The sequence below is a fragment of the Petromyzon marinus genome, chromosome 1, assembly GCF_048934315.1.
Source record: "Petromyzon marinus isolate PM22_M1 ecotype Great Lakes invasive population chromosome 1, UKy_Petmar_22M1.pri1.0, whole genome shotgun sequence".
In the NCBI taxonomy this organism is placed as follows: Eukaryota; Metazoa; Chordata; class Hyperoartia; order Petromyzontiformes; family Petromyzontidae; genus Petromyzon; species Petromyzon marinus.
The window spans coordinates 16,180,187-16,207,649 of record NC_133667.1 but is presented as its reverse complement, the minus strand read 5'-3'; the positions used below and the strand labels follow the sequence as shown (position 1 = coordinate 16,207,649).

At 51.2% G+C, this 27,463-nt stretch overlaps 1 protein-coding gene across 1 annotated transcript; it reads left to right on the top strand.

The window, feature by feature from the left end:
* Positions 1 to 219: 219 nt before the first annotated feature.
* LOC116943458 (uncharacterized) lies at positions 220 to 19,279 on the top strand. Its single transcript, XM_032956251.2, has 8 exons — positions 220 to 1,018; positions 5,345 to 5,444; positions 8,163 to 8,222; positions 9,245 to 9,488; positions 12,423 to 12,591; positions 14,032 to 14,169; positions 15,340 to 15,503; positions 18,143 to 19,279. Exons 2-8 carry the CDS (start codon positions 5,391 to 5,393, stop codon positions 18,241 to 18,243), a joined length of 930 nt encoding a protein of 309 aa, XP_032812142.2. The 5' UTR covers positions 220 to 1,018; positions 5,345 to 5,390; the 3' UTR covers positions 18,244 to 19,279.
* Positions 19,280 to 27,463: the final 8,184 nt, after the last annotated feature.

Sequence of the window (27,463 nt, the reverse complement as noted above, 5' to 3'; positions counted from 1 at the left end):
TAGATTAGTCATGGCTGGTGATGTTTTGAAAGTCGCGTTGGGCCACAGGCGGTCAAAATCCCAACACCTGGTCGCCATAGCAACCTCAAAGGCAAAGGTCCCCCGTGTAGCCTCTAACAGACTGTTGGGGCAAGTGCTGTTAGCGAGCACCTATGAAGGCCGGCACGGCACACGAGGGGGATGGGTGGCCAGCACCACGCCCGACCGCCTTTGTCTCCCCAGTAGCGACGTTTACCACACACCGCACCGGGTACTCATTTGAGGCTGAGTCGACCTAGGGGAGGCCCAGGACCGGTTCGGATAATCGTCACTGGTGGTGTTGGTGGCCTCTGAGCGGGGAATCGAACCCGGGCCGCCGGGTTCGTAGCGCAGCGCAGCGCTAATCGCAACTAACGCCACTGATCCCCGCTTGTCACCATAGGAACCTCAGCCACACACACAACACTCACACACGCGCGCAACACTCACACACGCGCGCAACACTCACACACGCGCGCAACACTCACACACGTACGACAGTCACACACGTACGACAGTCACACACGCGCACGACACTCACACACGTACGACACTCACACACGTACGACAGTCACACACGCACGACAGTCACACACGCACGACAGTCACACACGCACGACACTCACACACGCACGACACTCACACACGTACGACAGTCACACACGCACGACAGTCACACACGCACGACACTCACACACGCACGACACTCACACACGTACGACAGTCACACACGCACGACAGTCACACACGCACGACACTCACACACGTACGACAGTCACACACGTACGACACTCACACACGCACGACAGTCACACACGCACGACAGTCACACACGCACGACAGTCACACACACGCACGACAGTCACACACGTACGACAGTCACACACGTACGACAGTCACACACGCACGACAGTCACACACGCGCACATACTTCAACTGTGCATGGTCGTTTCGACCTCCTCCTCCTCCACGACTTGATACCGAGAGCAGCGGAAAGAAGGTTCGTGTCACGGAGGCGCTCTTTAAAACCTCGGCCACAAACAGCCACGCAGCCCTCTGCTCTCCTGCCTCTCATTCCCTGCCTCTCTTTTATTTATTGATTTCTTTTTTTTTTACGATCACAGGAAACAAGAAGATGCTCGGCGTAGTCGGCACTTTGCTTCGTTCATTATTTAGTTTTTTTTTTCAATGCTTTGCTTTATGTGTTAAAATGAAAGATTTCACAAAAGATGTCACGCTCTGCTCTCCTCCTTCTTACCCCTTCCCTCTCTCTCTACCCCCTCTCTCTACCCCCACTCCCCTCTCTCTTTACCCCCTCGCTCTACCCCCTCTCTCTCTACCCCCTCTCTCTATCCCCCCCTCTCTCTCTCTACCCCCTCTCTCTACCCCCTCTCTCTCTACCCCCCTCTCTCTACCCCCCTCTCTCTACCCCCCTCCCTCTCTCTCTACCCCCTCTCTCTACCCCTCCCCTCTCTCTTTACCCCCTCTCTCTACCCCCTCTCTCTACCCCCCCCTCTCTCTCTCTACCCCCCCTCTCTCTACCCCCTCTCTCTATCCCCCCTCTCTCTACCCCCCTCTCTCTACCCCCCTCCCCTCTCTCTCTACCCCCCTCTCTACCCCCTCTCTTTTTACCCCCTCTCTCTACCCCCCTCTCTCTACCCCCCCTCCCCTCTCTCTCTACCCCCCTCTCTACCCCCTCTCTCTACCCCCCCCTCTCTTTTTACCCCCTCTCTCTACCCCCCTCTCTCTCTACCCCTCCCCCCTCTCTCTACCCCCTCTCTCTACCCCCTCTCTCTCTACCCCCTCTCTCTACCCCCCTCTCTCTCTACCCCCTCTCTCTACCCCCCCTCTCTCTCTCTCTACCCCCCTCTCTCTACCCCCCCCCTCTCTCTGTACCCCCCCTCTCCCTACTCTATATCTATGTTCCCCCTGTTTTCTATGTAATATTTGTAAAAAAAAATGTTTACTACGACAAGCGCTGCATCTGCACTCAGCCCTTCTCGCAGTCCTACAGCTTCCCCTGCTCCCTCTCATTCCTCTGCTCCCTCTCCTTCCTCTGCTCACTCTCTCATTCCTCTGCTCACTCTCCTTCCTCTCATTCCCCTGCTCCCTCTCATTCCTCTGCTCACTCTCTCATTCCTCTGCTCACTCTCTCATTCCTCTGCTCACTCTCCTTCCTCTCATTCCCCTGCTCCCTCTCCTTCCTCTGCTCCCTCTCATTCCTCTGCTCACTCTCTCATTCCTCTGCTCACTCTCCTTCCTCTCATTCCCCTGCTCCCTCTCATTCCTCTGCTCACTCTCTCATTCCTCTGCTCACTCTCTCATTCCTCTGCTCACTCTCCTTCCTCTCATTCCCCTGCTCCCTCTCCTTCCTCTGCTCCCTCTCATTCCTCTGCTCACTCTCTCATTCCTCTGCTCACTCTCCTTCCTCTCATTCCCCTGCTCCCTCTCCTTCCTCTGCTCCCTCTCCTTCCCCTGCTCACTCTCTCATTCCTCTGCTCACTCTCCTTCCTCTCATTCCCCTGCTCCCTCTCCTTCCTCTGCTCCCTCTCATTCCTCTGCTCACTCTCTCATTCCTCTGCTCACTCTCCTTCCTCTCATTCCCCTGCTCCCTCTCCTTCCTCTGCTCACTCTCTCATTCCTCTGCTCACTCTCCTTCCTCTCCTTCCTCTGCTCCCTCTCCCCTCCTCTTTCTCCCTACCTGAACGGGACTGCCACTCGAGGTTGGTGGTCTGTCCGCAGCGGTGTACGTAGTCAACCGTGCTGTGTGTGTTGAACTTCTTTCACACCGTACGTAGCCAACCGTGCTGTGTGTTGAACTTCTTTCACACCATACGTAGCCAACGGTGCTGTGTGTGTTGAACTTCTTTCACACCGTACGTAGCCAACTGTGCTGTGTGTTGAACTTCTTTCACACCGTACGTAGCCAACCGTGCTGTGTGTGTTGAACTTCTTTCACACCGTACGTAGCCAACCGTGCTGTGTGTGTTGAACTTCTTTCACACCGTACGTAGCCAACCGTGCTGTGTGTGTTGAACTTCTTTCACACCGTACGTAGCCAACCGTGCTGTGTGTGTTGGACTTCTTTTGCACCATCGGAGGTGCGGGGAGGAGGAGAACAAACTAAACTTAACACGCAGTTCTGAAGAAATTAGTTTGTCAATCTGGATGATGATTATTTAAAAGGGCATCACAGCGCCCAGTGTCTTCCTAATAGCAGAAGGAAGGGAGCGTTCCAGACGGCCACAGAAGCGCATCTGAAAGCGCTCGACGCAGTGCGTGAGTCCGTGGGTCTCTGTGTGATGAGTTTGCGGGTCTCTGTGCGAGTCTATGGGTCTATGTGAGTCCATGGGTCTCTGTGCGAGTCAATGGGTCTATGTGAGTCTATGGGTCTCTGTGTGAGTCTATGGGTCTATGTGAGTCCATGGGTCTCTGTGTGAGTCTATGGGTCTATGTGAGTCCATGGGTCTCTGCGTGAGTCTATGGGTCTATGTGAGTCCATGGGTCTCTGTGCGAGTCTATGGGTCTATGTGTGATGAGTCTATGGGTCTCTGTTTGAGTCCATGGGTCTCTGTGTGGGTCAATGGTCTCTGTGTAAGTCGTTGGGTCTCTGTGTGATGCGTCTATAGGTCTCTGTGTGATGAGTGTATGGGTCTCTGTGTGAGTCTATGGGTCTCTGTGTGAGTCTACGGGTCTCTATGTATGCATGTTGAACTTCTTTCACACCGTGCTAATCGGTAGTAGCTACTTATGTCGTAGCTACTACATGTGCAGTAGCTACTACATATGTAGTAGCTACTACATGTGTAGTAGCTACTACTTATGTAGCTACTTGTGCCACTGGGATAATCCGACACCGCCCCCCCCCCCCCCGTTCTGTTGTTGGTGATTGTTGTTGTTGTTGCTTTGTGGTCGGCTGGGTAGCGGTTGTGGTGGTTGTGGTGGTTGCGGTGAGCGCTACGAACCCGGGGCGATGATCCGAGTTCAATTCCCGTCTCTCGACAATCCACTGGAACCGCTCCTGGGCATCACCAGACGTCGACTTCGGCCTCGAATGAGTCGCAGCCGAAGCGCCGCGTGTAGCCAACATCGCCGCACGTGGAGGGGGAGAGACAAAGGCGGCCGGGCGTGCGTGGTGCTGGCCAATCCCATTCCCTCGTGTGCCACGGTGCCGGCCTTCGTAGGTGCTCGCTAACAGCACTTGCCCCGACAGTCTGTTAGAGGCTACACGGGGGGAGCTTTGTCTCCTTCATAGGCGCTGCTGCTGCTACTCGCTAACAGCACTTGCCCCAGCAGTCTGTTAGAGGCTACACGGGGGATCTTTGTCTTTGTCTCCTTCAGAGGCGCTGCTGCTACTCGCTAACAACGCTTGCCCCAGCAGTCTGTTAGAGGCTACACGGGGGATCTTTGTCTTTGTCTCCTTCATAGTCGCTGCTGCTACTCGCTAACAGCACTTGCCCCGACAGTCTGTTAGAGGCTACACGGGGGGAGCTTTGTCTTTGTCTCCTTCATAGGCGCTGCTGCTGCTACTCGCTAACAACGCTTGCCCCAGCAGTCTGTTAGAGGCTACACGGGGGATCTCTGTGGCTGTTCATGCCATCTGCCAGCTGATGGCAGTACACAGCAACGGATTTTTTGGTGTTTTTAATTGAATGAAAATAAATTTCATCAACACTGTCCTTACGTGGCCCACCAACCCCGAAATACTTTCGCCCCCAAGAAGGGGAGGTGGGGGGAGCGGAGGTCGGGGTTGAGATGTTGACTACCTCGCCTGGTGTACAGGAGGTCGTGGCTCCGATCCCGACCCTGACGACGCCTGCTGCTGTATATTTGGAGTTTGCGTGTCTCTCTCATCATCATCATCACGGTGGCTAGGAGATGTTAACTACCTCGCCTGGTGTACAGGAGGTCGTGGGTTCGATCCCGACCCCTGACGACGCCTGCTGCTGCTGTATATTTAGAGTTGTGTTGTCTCTCTCTCGCCGTGGTCGCGTGGATTTTTGTCAAGGTCTTGCGGTTTTTTCCCACTCCACATTTTAGAATCAACGTCACCACACGTTTAGGGTTATTTGGCTGCTGCTATAAATGTCCACGTGGTGATGATGGTGATGATGATGATAATCCACATCGTTGAGCTATCATTTGTGATAGCCAGGCCGCTTATGAAAAAAGAGCAACTCTCTAGCTCAGTGCTGGGGCCTTAACCTGGTCAAATAAAATAAAGAGTTAAGCGCGCTTGGCTACGTACGGTGCGAAAGAAGTTCAACATACACACGCAGTACAAACACACACACAGTCTACGGGCGTCTCGTTGACCTCCCAACAGGAGACGGAGCGACAGCAGGCGGAGCTGGTGATCTGGGTTGTCCATTATGAACGGGAGACACGAGGGGAACGATCCGGTCCTCCGTACGCTGGCTCGCGAGGTGAGCACAAGAGGTCACGGTTTGTGGTGGTGGTGGTGGTGAGGATGACCTATGACCTCTGTGTGTCACGGAAGCTGCTGACCAGTGACCGCTGAGTGGCCTCTGCGTTCGAATCCCGGTGTCAGCCGTCCTACCACAGCGATTAACACCCAAAGACTCACACAGAGACACGTAGACTTACACAGAGACACACATAGAGACCCATAGACTCACACAGAGACACAGAGACACACATATACTCACATAGAGACTCACACAGAGACTCACATAGACTCACACAGAGACTCACACAGAGACTCATCACACAGATACACATAAACTCACACAGAGACTCACACAGAGACGCATAGACTCACACAGAGACTCACACAGAGACTCACAGAGAGACTCATCACACAGAGACTCATAGAGACTCATACAGAGACACACACAGAGACCCATAGACTTACACAGAGACACATAGACTCACACAGAGACACTCACAGAGACACACAGAGACTCATCACACAGAGACCCACATAGAGACTCACATAGAGACACATAGAGAGACACAGAGACTCATACAGAGACACAGACTCACACAGAGAGACACATAGAGACTCACACAGAGACCCATAGAGATACATAGACTCACTTAGAGACACAGAGACACACACAGAGACTCACACAGAGACACAGAGACTCACATAGAGACACAGAGACACCCAAAGACTCACACAGAGACTCACACAGAGACTCATCACACAGAGACTCACATAGAGACCCAAAGACTCACACAGAGACACACACAGAGACTCACACAGAGACCCATAGACTCACACAGAGACTCATAGAGACTCACACAGAGACACATAGAGACCCATAGACTCACACAGAGACACACACACAGAGACTCATAGACTCATCACACAGAGACACAGAGACTCACATAGAGACCCACAGAGACCCATAGACTCACACAAAGACTCACACAGAGACGCACAGAGAGACTCATAGAACCACACAGAGACTCACACAGAGACACAAAGACTCACATAGAGACCCATAGACTCACACAGAGACTCACACAGAGACTCATCACACAGAGACTCATAGACTCGCAAAGAGACACACACAGAGACTCACACAGAGACTCATCACACAGAGACTCACATATAGACTCACAGAGAGACCCATAGACTCAGACAGAGACTCACACAGAGACTCACATAGACTCACAGAGACCCACAGAGACCCATATACTCACACAAAGACTCACACAGAGACGGACAGAGAGACTCATATAGACTCACACATAGACTCACATAGACTCACACAGAGACTCACATAGAGACCCATAGACTCACATAGAGACTCACACAGAGACTCACACAGAAACTCATACAGAGACTCACACAGAGACACACACAGAGACTCACACAGAGACTCACACAGAGACTCATCACACAGAGATTCATAGACTCGCAAAGAGACACACACAGACTCACACAGAGACTCATCACACAGAGACTCACATATAGACTCACAGAGAGACCCATAGACTCACACAGAGACTCACACAGAGACTCACAGACTCACAGAGACTCACAGAGAGACATAGACTTACAAAGAGACCCAGAGACTCATACAGAGACCCATAGACTCACACAGAGACTCACACAGAGACTCACATAGACTCACAGAGACTCACAGAGAGACATAGACTTACAAATAGACCCAGAGACTCGCACAGAGACCCATAGACTCACACAAAGATCCATAGACTCACACAGAGAGCCATAGACTCACACAGAGACTCAAATACTCGCATAGAGACCCATAGACTCACATAAAACCCATAGACTCGCACAGAGACACATAGACTCACACAGAGACCCATAGACTCGCACAGAGACCCACAGACTCACACAGAGACCCATAAACTCACACAGAGACCGATAGTCTGACACAGAGGCCCATAGACTCGTATAGAAACCCATAGACTCACACAGAGACCCATAGACTCGTATAGAGACCCATAGACACACACAGAGAGCAAAAGACTCACACAGAGACTCAAATACTTGCATAGAAACTCACAGACTTACAAAGAGACCCCCCTCCCATCGACTCTATGACACACAGAGACCCACAGACTCACAGAGAGATGTTCATTGCGGTTTTGGTTGAGATAATAGAGGCGATGATGGTAGTGGTGATGATGATGGTAGTGGTGATGATGGTAGTGGTGCTGATGATGGTAGTGGTGTTGATGATGGTAGTGGTGTTGATGATGGTAGTAGTGATGATGATGGTAGTGGTGCTGATGATGGTAGTTGTGTTGATGATGGTAGTGGTGATGATGGTAGTTCCGTTAATGATGGTAACATCGATCGTAGTGGTGGTGGTGTTGGTGGTCGTACAGACCCGGCAACCCGGGTTTGATTCCCGCTCTGCGGCCATCGGCAGCAGTGACTATTATCTGAACCGGTCCCGGGCCTCGCCTAGCTCCACTCAGCCTCAAATGAGCACCTGGTGCAGTGTGTAGTAAACATCGCAACCGGGGAGACAAAGGCGGCCGGGCGTGGCGACTGGCCACCGACCCCGTTGCGTGCCCCAGCGGTCTGCCAAGGCTACACGGGGGTTCTTTGTCTTCGTTGGTGGTGACGGGAATGCTGATCCTTGTTTTTTGGTGTCGTCATCGTCAAACGGATCTCACCTTTTCCACCTTCCGCTCAGCTTCGCAGAATCCAAGGCGACATCGAAGCTCAGATTCCAGCAGATGAAGACGCCTACCAGGTGACTGGCGTGTGTGTGTCGCTGGTGTTTGGGCACGCGTGCGTCATCGGAGTCGTCGTCGCCGTCGTTTTAGAAGATCTGCAACGCGTGGATTTTTCTTTTGTTCGTTCTCCAGAGAGGGAGGGGAATGATTTCGGAGACGGATAAAAGATGCAGTGGTGGAGGGTTGACTCGGAGAGAGAGAATGAATCGTCGAAAAATAATGATTCGGTGAGAGAGAGACAGAGAGGCCACGATTCCGCGTTGGAGGAGACTCGGGAACGAGGAGGAGGCAGACATCGACTGCCGACGCGCGTTCATCCATTTCTGTGGAGCCGCTTTGTGTCTTGAGTGTGTTGTCCTGACGCCGCACCTCCGATTAGCACGGTTGGCTATGTACGGTGCAAAAGAAGTTCTACATAGATAGACAAACACTGCCCCATAGACTCAACACTGCCCATAGACTCAACACTGCCCCATAGACTCAACACTGCACCATAGACTCAACACTGCCCCATAGACTCAACACTGCCCATAGACTCAACACTGCACCATAGACTCAACACTGCCCATAGACTCAACACTGCCCCATAGACTCAACACTACCCATAGACTCAACCCTGCACCATAGACTCAACACTGCCCATAGACTCAACACTGCACCATAGACTCAACACTGCCCCATAGACTCGACACTGCCCATAGACTCAACACTGCACCATAGACTCAACACTGCACCATAGACTCAACACTGCCCATTGGCTCAACACTGCCCCATAGACTCAACACTGCCCCATAGACTCAACACTACTCATAGACTCAACCCTGCATCATAGACTCAACACTGCCCATAGACTCAACACTGCATCATAGACTCAACACTGCCCATAGACTCAACACTGCACATAGACTAAACACGGCACCTCCGTTTAGCACGGCCGGCTACGTACGGCGCGAAAGAAGTTCAACGTCCACACAACCTCCACGCAACGCACACACAACGTGCACACAACGCACGCTGCAACTCTCTCCGTCGATTCCAGGAGAGGAGTTCATTACTCGACCCGCGTCCTCATCGACCCCAGCGCAACTGCACGAGGTGGGACCCCTGGGAGCCACTGGAGGATGAGGTGGAGGTGGACGCCTCGAGTCCACCACGAAGGTGGAGGTGGAAGTCGCTCGCCGCGGACGACGCTCGGTCCCTTCGGCGAGATTTGGCCGTCGATCATCGAATCGCCGTCGCTGAGATTCACGCCCAGAACCGGGAGCTCGAGGAAGCGAAGCGAGGTGGGTGGTGGAGTGGGGGTGGAGTAGTGGGGGTGGTGGAGTGGTGGGGGTGGAGCGGTGGGGGTGGTGGAGTGGTGGGGGTGGTGGGGGTGGTGGAGTGGGGGTGGTGGAGTGGTGGAGTGGGGGTGGTGGAGTGGGGATGGTGAGGGTGGTGGAGTGGTGGAGTGGGGGTGGTGGAGTGGTGGAGTGGGGATGGTGAGGGTGGTGGAGTGGGGGTGGTGGAGTGGGGGTGGTGGAGTGGTGGAGTGGGGATGGTGAGGGTGGTGGAGTGGGGGTGGTGGGAGTGGTGGAGTGGGGGTGGTGGAGTGGGGTGGTGGGGGTGGTGGAGTGGGGGTGGTGGAGTGGTAGAGTGGAGGTGGTGGAGTGGGGATGGTGGAGTGGTGGGGGTGGTGGAGTGAGGGTGGTGGAGTGGGGGTGGTGGAGTGGGGGTGGTGGAATGGGGGTGGTGGTGGAGTGGTGGATTGGGGGTATAGAATTTAGTTTGAGTCACTTTCATTTATGTTTGTGTAAGCGGATTCATCGTTTCAATTAATTCAGCTGACAAATATAAACGGCGGGCATGTTTGTAGGAGTTTAACACGTTGCATGCTTTCACAACCAATATCATCCATAACAAAGGGTGTTTTTGGGTTAGATAGCGAAACATATTTAAGCCATTTAACCCCCCCCCAAAATCCTATATTATGGATATTTGTAGGAGTTTAACACGTTGCATGCTTTCACGACCAATATCATCCATAACATAGGGTGTTTTTGGGTTAGATAGCGAAACATATTTAAGCCATTTAACCCCCCCCCCCCCAAATCCTATATTATGGATATTTGTAGGAGTCTGAGACTGGATATCCCAAGGCAATCGGGACACAGTTTTCACACGTGTAGACCAGCAAGCATCACGGTTTTGTACACCCTCCTCTGTACGTACGGTGAACTTTTTTCGCACCGTACGTCGCCAAGCGTGCTAATCGGAGGTAAGGGGCGGGGGGTGGACAACAAACTTAGGGGCCGTCCATAAATGACGTCACGCACCTAGGGGGGGCGGGGGGGGGGCGTCAGATATTTGTGACGATGTGTGACGAGGGGGGGGGGGGTTGAGAAATGTGACGTCACACCAAAATCCGCAACTTTAAATAAATATAATTGTTATAACAACACTAATTCTTATAGCAACACTCGTACAACATCAGAGTGCAGCGCCACATTAAATACGCACTACAACGACAATCGTTTAAATGGAAATATGGTTTTGGGGGGGGGGCAGAGCTTTGTGACGTCATATTTGAGGGGGGGGGTCTGACTTTTTGTGACGCCGTGTGACGAGGGGGGGGGGGTCAAAAATCGTCCAAAATCGCGTGACGTCATTTATGGACGGCCCCTAAACACAAAGAGCAGTTCTAAAGAAGTGCGTTGTCAATGGAGGGAGGGGTGGAGGGGGAGAGGGATGGAGGGAGGGATGGATGGATGGAGGGAGGGATGGAGGGATGGAGGGAGGGAGGAATGGAGGGAGGGAGGAATGGAGGGAGGGATGGAGGGATGGAGGGAGGGATGGATGGAGGGATGGAGGGAGGGATGGAGGATTGGAGGGAGGGAGGAATGGAGGGAGGGATGGAGGGAGGGAGGGATGGATGGAGGGAGGGAGAGATGGAGGGAGGGAGGGAGGGATGGAGGGAGGACGAGATAACCCGACCACGCACAACACCGCACAGATGGACGCAAGAATCCCACTTCCGTACCGCCAGGGCACGGCGCGCGAATGGAACGAGCAAAGCCCGACAGAAGATGGAGAAACCAACAAACGAGCCGTGATCAGGACACAAACTGGGCTCGGGCTGCCTCGGGGTCACCGCGGGGTTGTTGGGGGTAAACACAAAGAGAAGAGGCTGTGATAACTCGCACGCGTTGACGAGAACAGTATTGGGGTTTAGTCCCCGGGGGCCCTATCGGCTTTCCAGAGCAAAATTGACGAGCTGCGTTTGTTTTAGCGAGTGCAAAACAAGCAAAGAGCAAAGAACTCGCTCGCGGATGGTTTCTATCTTCTGGGTCTCATCAGCACCACGGTGGCTAGGAGATGTTAACTACCTCGCCTGGTATACAGAAGGTCGTGGGTTTCGATCCTGACCGCTCACAACACCTGCTGTGTCTGGTCCCGTGGCCACTTCCTTGCACCTAGCCTGGCACAGAAATACAACCCATGGCACCACGTGGGTCTGTCCGGTGACCTCCTCCTGCACCTAGCCTGGCACAGAAACACAACCCATGGCACCTGCTGGGTCTGTCCGGTGACCTCCTCCTGCACCTAGCCTGGCACAGCAGTCAACCCATGGCACCACCTGGGTCTGTCCCGTGACCTCCTCCTGCACCAAGCCTGGCACAGCAGCAGTCAACCCATGACACCTGCTGGGTCTGTCCCGTGACCTCCTCCTGCACCTAGCCTGGCACAGCAGTACAACCCACGGCACCTGCTGTGTCTGTCCCGTGACCTCCTCCTGCACCTAGCCTGGCACAGCAGCAGTCAACCCATGACACCTGCTGGGTCTGTCCCGTGACCTCCTCCTGCACCTAGCCTGGCACAGCAGTCAACCCATGGCACCACATTAGCTATCATTTGTGGCCAGGTCGCTGTTGAAAAACAAGTTAACACCTCAGTGTGACTTTGCCTGGTAGGATGGGGATCGTTTAGTGTTCTATTTGTCGGTGTTTGGGTGATGTCTTTACCTTTCTTATACTTTGCACTCCTATAATGGTTTTGTCCTGTAATTGTGTTTGCTGTTGTAACGTTTTAACCCCGTGTCCCCGACTTGGAAATCTCTGAAAAAGAGCTTTATAGCTCTTCGGATTCCTCCCGCAAGGAGAGACCGCTCATGAAGAAAGTAAAAAAAAATGTTTTTTAATTTTATTTGAACATTTCAACTAAAAATTTTCTCTCTTCCCCAGAGCTTGGACAGCGCATCGAGTCCCTGCGAGCGAGGCCCAGGGAGCCCGAGGCGACCCCGCAGGGCCTCCAGGAGACCCTCAGGGAGTTGGGGTTCCAGGGGAAGAGGACGCAACGGCAGCTGCAGGCGCTCAGGAAAGACGTGAGGCTTCTGCAGGCCGACGTGGGCAGGTGAGTTAAATGGGGAGGGGGGGGGGGTGAGGGGGTGATGAGGTGAGGGGGGGGTAGGTGTGGGGTGGTGGTGTGGTGAGTGGGGGTGGTGAGGTGAGGTGGTGGTGAGGTGAGGGGGGTGTGGTGAGGAGTGGTGAGGTGAGGAGTGGTGAGGTGAGGGGGGTGTGGTGAGGTGAGGGGATGGTGAGGTGAGGGGGGATAGGTGAGGGGGTGCTGTGGAGAATTGGTGAGGGGTAAATGGGAGTGGTGGTGAGGTGAAGAGTAGTGAGGTGGTGGTGGTGGTGGGGGGTGAGAAGGTCGTAAGGTGAGCGGGTATGGGTGGTGAGGAGAGTGGTGAGCGGGTATGGGTGGTGAGGAGAGGGGAGTGGTGAGGGGGTATGGGTGGTGGTGAGGAGAGTGGTGAGCGGGTGGTGATGACGCAGGGGGTGGCGAGGTGATGGGTGGTGATGTGAGGGAGTGATGGTGAGGTGAAGGTTACCTGAACCCTTTCTTGGGCCCCCGCTAGGTCGACTCAGCCTCAAATGAGTACCTGGTATAGCGGTGCGGCGTGTAGTAAACATCGCCACTAGGGATACAAAGGCGGCCGGGCGTGGTTGCTGGCCACCCACCCCCTCGTGTGCCACGTTGCCGGCCTTCATAGCCGCTACGCTCACGGCACTTGCCCCGTCAGTCTGTTAGAGGCTACACGGGGCGTCTTTGTCTTTGGTGGTGAGGTGAAGGGGAGTGAGTGGGGTGAGGTGAAAGGCAAAATTCGCTAAAGGTGAGGGGTTAATCGGTCACTTCTAGTCAGATAAGGGTGAGATATATCTTTATCTTCGTGTTGAATTAACTCTTATCTTGTATTTATTTATCTCGTATCAGGTAGTTCGTGCGTGTGTGTGTATGTGTGTGTGTGTATGTGCGTGCGTCGTTCTGGTCTGTTGGACCTGGCACTTAAACGTCGTTAATTATTGACTAAAAACACTGGAAGGTTACGCGCAGGTGGGAGCGGTTAGTGGCTCAAAATGAGTGCCTGGGTGCGGTGTAGTGCAGTGAAACATCGCCGCTGGGGAGAGACAAAGGCGGCCGGGCGTGGTTGCTGGCCACCCACCCCCTCGTGTGCACTTGTCCCGAGAGGCTGTGAGAGGCTACACGGGGGATCTTTGTCTTTGTCTCCTTCATAGGGGCTGCTGCTACTCACTACTAACAGCACTTGCCCCGACAGTCTGTGAGAGGCTACACGGGGGATCTTTGTCTTTGTCTCCTTCATAGGGGCTGCTGCTACTCACTACTAACAGCACTTGCCCCAGCAGTCTGTTACAGGCTACACGGGGGATCTTTGTCTTTGTCTCCTTCATAGGCACTGCTGCTGCTACTCGCTAACAGCACTTGTCCCCAGCAGTCTGTCAGAGGCTACACGGGGGATCTTTGTCTTTGTCTCTGTGCCATGTTCCCGCCAAGGATGCTGATTGGCCAGGTGGATGGGGGGGCTGTGCCCCCCCGCGATGAGCCGGGCCCCTCACAGAAAGTGGAGCCCTTCGAGCCCCCCACTCACGAGGCGCCAGTCTACACGGGGGGGCGACTGTCAGCCGAGATCAGGTAAACAACAACAACAACAAGAACGATACTAACAACAACAACAAACGCAACTACAAAATAATAACAACAACAACGAGAATAACAGCAATAACAATAAACACAACGGCAACAATAACAGCAACAACAACAAAAATGACAATAGCAGCATCATCAAACACACACAACAACAATAATAGCAACAAACAGCAATAATAACATCAATAACAGCAACAACAATAACAAGAACACTAACAGCAACAACAATAACAAGAACACTAACAGCAACAACAATAACAAGAACACTAACAGCAACAACAATAACAAGAACACTAACAGCAACAACAATAACAAGAAACACCAGCGGTGGTGTAGTGGTTAGCGCTACGCTGCGCTACGAACCCGGCGACCCGAGTTCGATTCCCCCTCACGGCCAACACCACCGGTGACGATTATCTGAACCGGTCCTGGGCCTCCCCTAGGTCTACTCAGCCTCAAATGAGTACCTGGTGCGGTGTGTAAAAACATCGCCACTGAGGAGACAAAGGCGGCCGGGCGTGGTGCTGGCCACCCACCCCCTCGTGTGCCGTTCCGGCCTTCATAGGTGCTCGCTAACAGCACTTGCCCCTACAGTCTGTTAAGGCTATATGGGGGATCTTTGTGTGGATGTGTGTGTGTGGATGTGTGTGTGTGGATGTGTGTGTGTGGATGTGTGTGTGTGGATGTGTGTGTGTGGATGTGTGTGTGTGGATGTGTGTGTGTGGATGTGTGTGTGTGGATGTGTGTGTGTGGATGTGTGTGTGTGTGGATGTGTGTGTGGATGTGTGTGTGTGGATGTGTGTGTGGATGTGTGTGTGTGGATGTGTGTGTGTGGATGTGTGTGTGTGTGGATGTGTGTGTGTGGATGTGTGTGTGTGTGGATGTGTGTGTGTGGATGTGTGTGTGTGTGGATGTGTGTGTGTGGATGTGTGTGTGTGGATGTGTGTGTGTGGATGTGTGTGTGTGGATGTGTGTGTGTGGATGTGTGTGTGTGGATGTGTGTGTGTGGATGTGTGTGTGTGGATGTGTGTGTGTGGATGTGTGTGTGTGGATGTGTGTGTGTGTCTTCCACAGGGGCTGCTGCATCTCGCCAACAGCACTTGCCCCAACAATCTGTTAGAGGCTACACGGGGGATCTTTGTCTCTTGTGTCCAGTGCGTTGCGGATGATGTACGCGAGGGGAGGGGGCGACAACCCGCGCGTGTTGGACGCCCTCAATGAGCTGCTGGCCCGAGCCCAGGCCGTCGAGATGAGTGGGAAGGGCGGCGCCCATCTCCCCGAGGCCCGCCAACCCCGCCGGCGACACCGCAGGCCCCCCCGTGAGACAGTTGGAGGGGTGGGGGGGGGTGTGGGGGGGTGTTTGGGGGGGGTGTGTGGGGTGGAGTGTGGGGTGGAGTGTGGGGGGGGGGGTGATATACTGGGGCTCAGGGGTCATCGTTTCTCGTGGAGTGTTTGGCTGCCGCTAGACATTTGCACGGCGTGGTGATGATGATGATGATAAGCCATCTTCCATGATGATGATAAACCACTTCGATGATGATGATGAAGCCACTTCGTCAGCTCTTTAGAGCTGTCACTCGGTTAGCGCCGTTAATTGGTTCCACGAAAGCCATTGAATATAGGAAGTTGTAAAACGATCGGAGATTGACCCTTTCTTTCACTCTAAAAACAAAGCTTACAATATTTAAACACGCAATTTCAATGAATAAATATTGATCTCATTCAACTTTTAAGTTACAGAAAAAAACCCAACACCAAGTTTTCAACAGAGCCGTTTCCATAAGCAACGTGACATCAAACATCGAAAAGCTTAGCTCGCCATATTCTTTGGGTCTTTCGGTAAAGTCACGTAGATAGAACCCAAAGAATATGAATTCCTGCAGTAACGAAAGCTTTAAGTCAGGGGTGGGAAACGTCCGGCCCGCGGGCCGTATGAGGCCCGCAAAATTATTTGGTCTCTGGCCCTGCCAAGGCAACCGCAGGCGGGACTCGAAATTCAATAAATCTAGGAGAGCAAACCTGGAAAAGCAATTGCGAGTAGCAACATCGTCAATACCAGCTAACATCGTCAATACCAGCTAACATCGTCAATACCAGCTAACATCATCAATACCAGCTAACATCACCAATACCAGCTAACGTCATCAATACCAGCTAACATCAATACCAGCTAACATCATCAATACCAGCTAACATCGTCAATACCAGCTAACATCGTCAATACCAGCTAACATCGTCAATACCAGCTAACATCATCAATACCAGTTAACATCACCAATACCAGCTAACGTCATCAATACCAGCTAACATCATCAATACCAGCTAACATCATCACACACCTCGCCAAAGAGAAGCATTTCCAGCCCATCGCATTAGGGGTGAGTTAATTCAATGTTTGACCAAATATAACGGGCTTATTTTTAAGTTGATAATTTTTCATGGCCCAAGAATGATGTTATATAAATATCCAAATTGCCCTTGGCAGAAAAAAGGTTCCCAACCCCTACTTTAAGTCAAGACTGTGCGAGCCAGTTTCTCTTTAAAAAAAACGCTCATAAAAGGGACGTCGCTGATTGGCTGAGGTCTGCCGCCGAGTCCACACTCACGAGAGCGCTCCGATTGGCTGAAATCGGCGGGTCCGCGTGATGTCGTAAAAACGCCGCCGTTAATCGAACATTTATCGTTAAAAACGAAACAACGGGGACCGACCCTACGGCGAGAGACGGATCGTCAATCGAAATGTCGCTAATCGATGGCGTCGTAAACCGAGGCGGACAAGCGGATTTGGCGACCGCTATAAATGTCCACGCGGTGATGACGATGACGACGATGATGGTGACGACGATGCGCCGCCACTTCGTTGAGCTGCTATCATTTGTGGTGGCCGGGTCGCTTCTGATAATGAAAAAAATAAAAGAGCTCCTACATAGCAACTCAGTATAGTGGGGCCTTAACTAGTTTAAAAAAAATGTGTTAGTTCTTGATTTGAAGCTTTCGTGACTGCAGGAATCAATTTTCCTTTCGGTTCTTTCGGTAAAGTCACGTAGTTAGAAATAAAATGAAACAAATCACGACGTTCCGATCGCAACACAATCGACCTTCATCAGGTGGCACAGATACAGCAGGAGAACTCTTTCTCCTATGTCAGCGGTTGTCGTGCTGTATCGGTGCCACCTGATGAAGGTCGCTTGTGTTGCGATCGAAACGTCGTGTTTTGTTTTATTTCTAACTACGTGACTTTAAGAACCAAATAGAACGTATTCTTGGTTCTTTCGGTAAAGTCACGTGGAAGGGAAACAATAAAATAATAAAAATATAAAACAATAAAATTCTCACGACGTTTCGACTGCAACACAAGCAATCATCATCAGGTGTGAAAACCACAGCAAGAAAAACTTTTGAAAAAATAATCAAAATGTTGTTTCTTGCCGTGGTGTTCACACCTGATGATGATTGCTTGTGTTGCAGTCGAAACGTCGTGAGAATTGTACTGTTTAATATTTTTTATTATTTTATTGTTTCCCTTCTAAGTGGCGGTGACTTTACCGAAAGAACCAAGAACATGAATCCCTGCAGTCACGAAAGCTTTCAATCAAAATCAAAGAGAACGTGTTAGTTAGGGTAAATATTTTACGTACGCCGAACCCCGGCGAGCCCGAGTTCGACTCGCGCTCACGAATGGCGGTCCCGGAACCTCCCCTAAGGGCAACTCGGCCACGAATGAGAAGCCCCGATGCGTCTTGCGTAAAACATCAGCGCCGGGGAGAGACAAAGGCGTCGGGGGGGGGGGGGGGGGCGCGTGGCGCCGGCCAACCATCTCCCCTCGCGGCCTTTCGTAGGTGCTGCTTACTCGCGAGCAGCACTTGCCCCTGCAACCTGTTGAAGGCTACACGGGGGATCTTTGTCTTTTGTCTGTCGTGCCCCTCCCCCATCCCTCCCCCTCCCCCACGCTGCCCAGGTCACGACCCCACGCTGCCCGCGCTTCTGTCCGCCTACGAAGAGGTGGAAGTTCAAAACGAGCTGCTGAGGAAGAAACTGGGTCACGTGACCCTCCCGTGACAACGTCGTCTCCCCCCCCCACCACCCTTCACTCGCCCGTTGATACTTTGTTGGAGGAGCCAGGAAATTCCACATTCCCATGACGGGGGACCACCGTCGCAGTTAATTGACAACCGCCGGTTGGCTGATCTGTCTACGTGCCGGATCATTCGATTGGTCTCGCTCTCTCGCTCGGTTAATCGCTCGCCCCGCTCCTTCACTCGTCATTCCGTCGTACTTTTTAGTCGCTCACTCACTCATCCACTCACTCATTCATTCACTCAGCAACTCAACTCGCTCGCAGCGTGCGGTGGCCAGGGGCTGGCAGCACAGCAAGCGGGATGGCGAACCCGTCTGTGTGGATTTGTCTCTCTCCCACCCGTCCGTCCGTCCGTGTTCTCTCATTTTCCTCCCACTTATGAAGCCAAGACTCCCTCGCCTGGAGTGCAGGAGGTTCCTGGGTTCGATCCCGACCCTGACGATACCTGCTGCTGTAAATTTGGAGTTTGCGTGTCTCTCTCTCTCTCTCTCCCCGTGGCGAAATGTTAACTACCTCGCCCGGTCTACAGGAGGCCATGAATTCGATCCCGACCCCTGACACCTGTGGTAATATTTTGAGTTTGCGTGTCTCCCTCTCTCTCTCTCTCTCCCCGTGGTGGTCGCGTGGATTTTTCTCCGGTTCTTCCGGTTTTTCTCCCTCCACATTTAGAATTGACGTCACGCGTTGTAGAGTTATTGGGCTGCTGCTGCTGCTGCCACAAGTATCCACGTGACGATGATGATGATGACGATAAGCCCACTTCGTTGAGCTATCGTTTGTGATAACCAGGTCGCTTCTGAAAAAGATCTACATAGCTCAGTGGTCCTCCTTACCTGGTAAAATAAAAATATATATATAGTCAAGATCAGTTCAATGTAATTTGTGGCCAATGTTTTTTTCCCCGAATGTAAGAGCAAGATCCTCCTGAGAACAGAGTCTTGAGACTCCGTGATGCCTTTCCCTGGGTTAATAAAGATCATCGTCGTTACTATTTCGACGACGACGATGATGAATCATCATTGTTCCTTGTTCACTCATTCACTGATGATGGTTGCGTTGATCGCAGGACCATATGCACGGATGATCGTGATGATTATGATGACAATAAAGATTTTTTAAATGGCGGAATTGATGATGACGATTATAAACGTGATCAATGACTGCTCATATGATGACTGGCAATGATTATAACGATGATGATGATGATGACGGTGATCATGATAGCGACGATGATGGTGATGATTCTGATTGACTGATGATGTTATGATGATAACGGTGATGGTGGTGATTATGGTAACGATGATGGTGATGATTTTGGCTGACTGATGATGCTAATATGGGGGTGGGGGTGGTGGTGAGGTGGGGGGGGGGGGAGTTGTTTGACCATACTTCACCACACCGGGTCATTGCCGCCAGGCAACCGTTGTCTCATGCCCCCAGAGCTGATGATGGCTTGGAGATGTTAACTACCTCGCCTGGTGTACAGGAGGTCGTGGGTTCGATCCCAACCCCTGACAATGCCTGCCGCTGTATTTGGAGTTTGCGTGTCTCTCTCTCTCATCGTCATCATCATCACGGTGGCTAGGAGATGTTAACTACCTCGCCTGGTGTACAGGAGGTCGTGGGTTCGATCCCAACCCCTGACAATGCCTGCCGCTGTATTTGGAGTTTGCGTGTCTCTCTCTCTCTCTCATCGTCATCATCATCACGGTGGCTAGGAGATGTTAACTACCTCGGCTGGTATACAAGAGGCCGTGAGTTCGATCCTGACCCCTGGCAATGCCTGCCGCTGTATATTTGGAGTTTGCGTGTCTCTCTCTTTCCCTCCCCGTGGTGGTCGCGTGGATTTTTCTCCGGTTCCTCCGTTTTCCCCCTCCACATTTATAATCAACGTCACGCGTTCAGAAGTTACTTGCCTGCTCCTATAAATGTCCACGTGATGATGATGATGACAAGCCACCACTTCGTTGAGCTATCGTTTGCGATAGCCAGGACGCTTCTAAAAAAAAAAACAGCGACATAGCTGAGCGGACCTTACCTGGTCAAAAATAAATCTCAATAAATAAAATAAAGAGTTAATTGCTAACACCCTACCCGCTACTCATGTTTAGTCCAGGTTCTGGAATCTAACTCTGCCAGGTGCAAGTAGCTGGCCGGGGTTCGTCGCGGGGCAGAGTGCAGGAACCGTTCAACCGTGCTCGCTTTTCCGGAACTGATGAAACTGGACACGTTTAACAGATCTTTAGCTGTATGCAAATAATTATCGTATGTACACTGCGCGCGTGTGTGTGTTGGGGGGGGGGAGGTGGGGGGGGAGTGGTGGCTGCGCTACGAACCCAGCAAACATCCCGAGTTCGATTCCCACTCGCGGCCACCCACCAACGCCAGTTCCGGTCGGTTATCTGAACCGGTCAGGGGGCCTCCCCCTAGGTCGACTCAGCCTCAAATGAGTACCCCGCGTGAAACAAAACAAAAACATATTCTTAGCTCTTTCGGTAAAGTCACGTTGAAGGGCAACAATAAAATAATAAAATATATATAGAACAATAAAAATTATCACGACGTTTCGACCATAACACAAACGGTCATCATCAGGTGTGAAACAAATTTTTCTTGCCGTTGTTTTTTCACACCTGATGATGACCGTTTGTGTTATGGTCGAAACGTCGTGATAATTTGTATTGTTTTATATATATTTTATTATTTTATTGTTTCCCTTCAACGTGACTTTACCGAGAAGAGCTAAGAATATGAATTACTGCAGTCACGAAAGCTTTAAATAAATAAATAAAACATCGCCACCGGGAAGACAAAGGCGGACGGGCGTGGTGCTGGCCACCCAAACCCGCCTCGTGTGCCTTTCCAGCCTTCGTAGGTGTTGCTCGCTCACAGCACTTGCCCCAACAGTCTGTTACAGGCTACTGGGGGGAATCTTTGTCTTGTGATGGGGAACGGTGACGCTGCAGTTAGCGCCGCGCTGCGCTAAGAAACCCAGCCACCCGACTTCGATTCCCGTTCACGACCACCGCCACCAATAATAAGTGGCACCGAATATCTGAACCTGGTCCCGGATCCTCCCCCAGGTATATTCACACCTCAAATGAATACCTGGTGTGGTGTCTGTGCGCGTGTGTAAACATGAGCACTGAGGGGGGGGGGGGGAGACAAAGGCGGTCGGGTGTCGTGTTGGCCACCCACTTCCTCGTGCGTAACAGCACTCATGCGAACGATCGGTCAAGGCTGTACGGAAGGATATTTGTTCATTGTCCGGATTGTTTTTTAAACCCTTGTAAAAAAAATTCAAAGCCATCATCGTATGCTGTAGATGATTTGCAACATTTACGTGCGAGCAATGCTGGCCACCCACTTCCCTTCATGTACCCATGACGGCCTTCACAGGGGTTGCTACTCGCTAATGGCCCTTTCCCCAACATCCTGTTCAAGGCTATACGGGGGATCTTTGTCTTTTCTTTTCGCCCCCACCCCCCCAATTGCGACACGGCATTCATGACACGAACCAACAACCTCCCTCTGTAGGCTATGTGGGGAAGCTTCGTCTCTTTTATTGCGTTTTCAATTGCAACACGGCCTTCATAAGTGCTATTCGCCTACTGCACTTGCCCGAACAACCTGTGTCGGCTATATGGGAGAGCTTTGAATTTTATTGTGTTTTTAGGGGTGACACGGTGGCTAGGAGATGTTAACTATCTGGCCTGGTATACAGGAGGTCGTGGGTTCGATCCCGACCCTGACGATGCAAGCTGTATACTTGGAGTTTGCGTGTCTCTCTCTCTCATCATCATCACGGTGGCTAAGAGATGTTGACTACCTCGCCTGGTGTACAGGAGGTCGTGGGTTCGATCCCGACCCTGACGATACCTATTGCTGTATATTTGGCGTTTGCGTGTCTTTCTCTCATCATCATCACGGTGGCTAGGAGATGTTGACTACCTCGCCTGGTGTACAGGAGGTCGTGGGTTCGATCCCGACCCTGACGATACCTACTGCTGTATATTTGGCGTTTGCGTGTCTTTCTCTCATCATCATCACGGTGGCTAGGAGATGTTGACTACCTCGCCTGGTATACAGGAGGTCGTGGGTTCGATCCCGACCCTGATGATACCTACTGCTGTATATTTGGCGTTTGCGTGTCTTTCTCTCATCATCACGGTGGCTAGGAGATGTTGACTACCTCGCCTGGTATACAGGAGGTCGTGGGTTCGATCCCGACCCTGACGACGCCTACTGCTGTCTCTGCCTCCCCGTGGTGGTCAGGTGGAATGTTTATCCTGGTCCTCCGGGTTTTCCCCTCCACATTTATAATCAAGGTCACGCGTTTGGAGTTATTTTGCCGCTGCTATAAAATGTCCACGTGATCATGATCATGACGATAAGCCCACTTCGTTGATCTCTCGTTTGTGATAGCCAGGTCGCTTCTGAAAATGAGCATGCGCGGCTCAGTGGGGACCTTGCCTGGTTAAGTAAAAAATAGTTCAATTGCGAAACGGCGGCCTTCAAATGCCCCCAACAGCCCGTGTAGGCGACACGGAGCGATCTTTGTCTGCGTGCCCGTTGCGACATGACGCGTGTCCATTCAACGCGGAATACATTTTTCGCGAGCGCATCACCGGTCACCTCGTGCGCGCGTGACTTTACCTGCTGATGCACACCTGCGTGACGTCACCTGCTGATGCACACCTGCGTGACGTCACCTGCTGACGCACACCTGCGTGACGTCACCCGGTGTGTCAATGTGTGGGGGGGGGGGGGGGTGGGGGTGGCGTAGCGGTTAGCGCGTTGCGCTACGCACCTGGTGACCCGAGTTCGGCCAACACCTGGGTCGACTCAGCCTCAAACTAGTACCTGGTTTCGCGTGTGAAAACATCGCCACTGGGGGAGACAAATGCGGCCGGGTGTGGTGCTGGCCACCTCTACCCCCTCGTGTGCCGTTTCGGCCTTCATAGGTTGCTGCTCGCTAACGACACTTGCCCCAACAGTCTGTTACAGGCTACACGGGGGATCTTTGTCTCCTTCATAGGCGCTGCTGCTACTCGCTAACAGCACTTGACCCAACAGTCTGCTAGAGGCTACACGGGGGATCTTTGTCCTTGTCTCCTTCATCGGTCCTGCTGCTACTCGCTAACAGCACTTGGCCCAACAATCTGTTAGAGGCTACACGGGAGACCTTTGTCTTTGTGTGTGGGGTTTTCGTGATCCGCCGCTTCGACGAACCTGGCTACGGGCCGAGTTCAATTCCCGCTCACGGTCAACACCGGTGACGATTACCTGAACCGATCCTGGGCTTCTCCCCTAGGTCGACTCAGCCTCAAACGAATACCTGGTGCGGTGTGTGCTGTAAAACATCGCCACCGGGGGGGAGACAAAGGCGGCCGGGGTTGGTATTTGGCCACCCACCCACATCCTGTGCCGTGTCGGCCTTCATAGGCGCTGCTGCTGCTCGCTAACCGCACTTGCCCCAACAGTCTCTTACAGACTACACGGGGGATCTTTGTCTCTGGCTATGCTAATTACCACCACGCTATAAGACGCTGCGGAAGGTAAGGCGCACCTGGTGCCAATAGAGTTACACAGATGCTGTGTCTCGTGCACACACACACAGATCTAACCGGATTACAGGACCACTCACTACCCCCCCAAAAAAGACAAAGATCCGCCCGTGTCGCCTTAACACAGCGCCTATGAAGGCCGCCACGCCACACGAGGGGGTGGGTGGCCAACAAACAAGCCCGGCCGCCTTTGTCTCCCCAGTGGCGATGTTTACTTACACACCGCACCAGGTACTAATTTGAGGCTGAGTCGACCTAGGGGAGGCCCAGGACCGGTTCAGATAATCGTCACTGGGTGTTGGCCGTGAGCGGGAATCGAACTCGGGTCGCAAGGTTCATAGCGCAGAGCGCTAACCGCTACACTACCGCTCCTCAGATACACATTGACACACACACAGATACACACACAGACACAACAACAACCGCCATTCGCCACTAAGTGGCGGTGACGTCACCACGACGCTTGTGCCAGGCCATGTGCACCTTGAGGCCATGTGAAGTGTCGAACGCCCGCTGGCAGGAGGTCACGGGGCAGACCCAGGTGCCACGGGTCGACTGACTAAGATGACTGAGATGACTGGCTGATGCACCACCTGTGCCCCCTACTGTGCCAACTCGCTGTGCTTTAGCCACCCGGCGCTCCGCTCGTTGTTGTGAGCGTCGCTCCTCCGCCCTCCGTTGTTGTTGGAGGGCGACTGCCTCCAACTGCCCAGTAGCGTCCTTCACGAGCCTCCTCCACAGAGGCCGATCTTGACACCGCTGGTACCAGTCATCGGCAAGTCCACTCAGCTCCACGTCCTCCTGTACCACATCACTCCATCTCTTCTCTAGCCCGTGCCGCGCCCGTTTAGCCCCCTCGATCTGGCCAAACAAAAGCTGTTTCGGCATGCGGTGATTGGGCATGCGGGCTACATGACCCAGCCAGCGCAGCCTTGCCTGCCGGAGGAGTTCACCGATGGGACCTTGCCCAGATCTTTCAAGGATTTGTGAGCTCCTCACACAATCCAGCCTGGTTAAACAGAGGATTGATCGTAGGCAGGCCAGCCTAAATGTTTCTAACCGGCGAAGATGTTCCATTAGTGGGGTCCACGTTTCGCAAGCGTAGAGACAGACACACACACAGACACACTCATCCACACAGACACACACACTCATCCACACGGGTGTGTGAGTTATGGCCTTAGCATGTGTTTGCAGAGTGAGGTCTAAATATCACGCACGTACAGTCGCCGTAACATCTTTATTGAGGTAACGCATGCGGGAAACTTATCCAGGTGCGGTCCCAAAACGACAAATTAACATATCAACAGCGCGATAATTAGCATAACGCTCCCCCCCCCTGATAATTTGCATAGCCACGACCGTAAATTAACATAACCACAGGTAAGCGAGTAATTGTTAACTAAATAAAATATCACAATTATTAACTAAATAAAATATCACAATTATTAACTAAATTAAATATTACAATTGTTAACTAAATAAAATATCACAATTATTAACAAAATAAAATATCACAATTATTAACTAAATTAAATATCACAATTATTAACTAAATAAAATAAATTTTGATTTAAAGCTTTCGTGACTGCAGGGATTAATATTCTTGGTTCTTTATTGTTTCCCTTCTACGTGACTTTACCGAAAGAACCAAGAATAAAATTAAATTAACACAATTATTAACGAAATAAAATATCATAATTATCAACGAAATAAAATATCACAATTATTAACTAAATAAAATATCACAATTAATAACTAAATTAAATATCACAATTATTAACGAAATAAAATATCAGAATTATTAACGAAATAAAATATCACAATAATTAACTAAGTAAAATATTTCAAATACATGGGGGGTTCCTCTACTTACGAACGAGTTAGGGCAATCAGTTTCAAAGGCGATGCGTCTGCGATTATCAGAGCCCATGTTTTGTCTGCATGTCCACCGCAAGTAGCGCGTGCGGTGAAAGTAGTAACTTGATTCCTTGCAACAAAAAGGATGATGATCTATTTGGTGCGTGAACATCCAAACACAACTCATTGTTTCATTGCCAGAAAGGGTTAAACCTCTTCTTCATTTAATCTTGATTTGAAGTTTTCGTGACTGCAGGAATCCACTTACTCTTTGGTTCTTTCGGTGAAGCCACGTGGGTAGAAAATCAATAGATCACGACGTTTCGATCGCGACACAAGCGTCGTGATCTATTAATTTTCTATCTACGTGACTTTACCGAAAGAAACCAAAGAGTACTTTTCTTCATTTCTTCATACTTTGATGCTGGCAAGAAAGAGGTATCACACGATGTAGCTGCTCACCACGGGCTATAAACGCTCTGCTCCGTGTGGCATTGTCATTGTGCTGTTCGCCTTTTGGCGTCGTCGTCTGGCCTGACACTGCTGCTGGTGAGACGAGGCCTTTTAGAAGCCTGCTTGCTGTGTCTCTCTGGTGTAGGCCAATCAGTCTCAAAGACAATGCTCCATCATGGGACCTCCTTTGCCAATACCAAAATGTGAGAATAGGTTTTCTTCTCCCTTTTTTCTGGCAACAAAACAGGTGTTGAGATCTTCACTGAAAGCTTTCGTGACTGCAGGAATTCATCTTCTGGGTTATTTCGGTAAATTCACGTAGAATGGAGATAAAATAATAATAGTGTTGAGATCTTGTTGAGATCTTTACTGAAAGCTTTCGTGACTGCAGGAATTCATATTCTTGGGTGTTTCGGTAAAGTCACGTAGATAGGTTCAAAGGAAAGAACAAAAACATTTATTTGAACCTATCTACGTGATTTGAGGCTTTCGTGACTGCAGGAATCTATTAGTCACGTAGGCAGAAAAATAATAATAATATATGTGTGCCTACGTGACTTTACCGAAAGACCCAATAATATAGGTATTGAGATGTTAAAACACTAAAAACAAAAGATAAAATAATATATCGCATGTATTATTTTTTATTTTATTTTATTTTTCTACCTACGTGACTTTACCGAAAGACCCAAGAATATAGGTATTGAGATGTTAAAACACCAATCTGATTGGTCCACACCAGAGTCAGCTGTCTCTGGTGTGGACCAATCAGATTCAAGGACGATGCATATACTAAATATACTAAATTTTTGTTTGCATTCTGACCACAAGTATTGTGACATGTTTCCTTGTAAAAAGGTTTAAGTTTGCTGTTTTAACATCTCATCATATATTATTATCAGAGCATAATTGGACCTTTTTTTTGGCAGTATAAAAGTTTGGAAAATTAACAATAGGAGTTTTACCCTTTTTTGGGCCTTAACCACACATGTTTACCGCAAAGCACTGTGTGTGGTTAATTTAGTAACTTTATTCCTTGCTAAAGGTTTATATAGTTGGCGTTTGAATATTATTATGATTATATTTTTTTTCACGAGACGAATAATCCCCTTCATCACGGAGCCCCGCCCCGCTGTACAGGTAACCACGCCCCCCCTACAGGTAGCTACACCCCCTCCAGGTAACCACCCTTCATCACGGAGCCCCGCCCCACTGTACAGGTAACCACGCCCCCTACAGGTAGCCACACCCCCTCCAGGTAACCACGCCCAATTATAGGTAACCACATCTCTTTAGCGACACGCCCCCTCCCTGTAGCCAC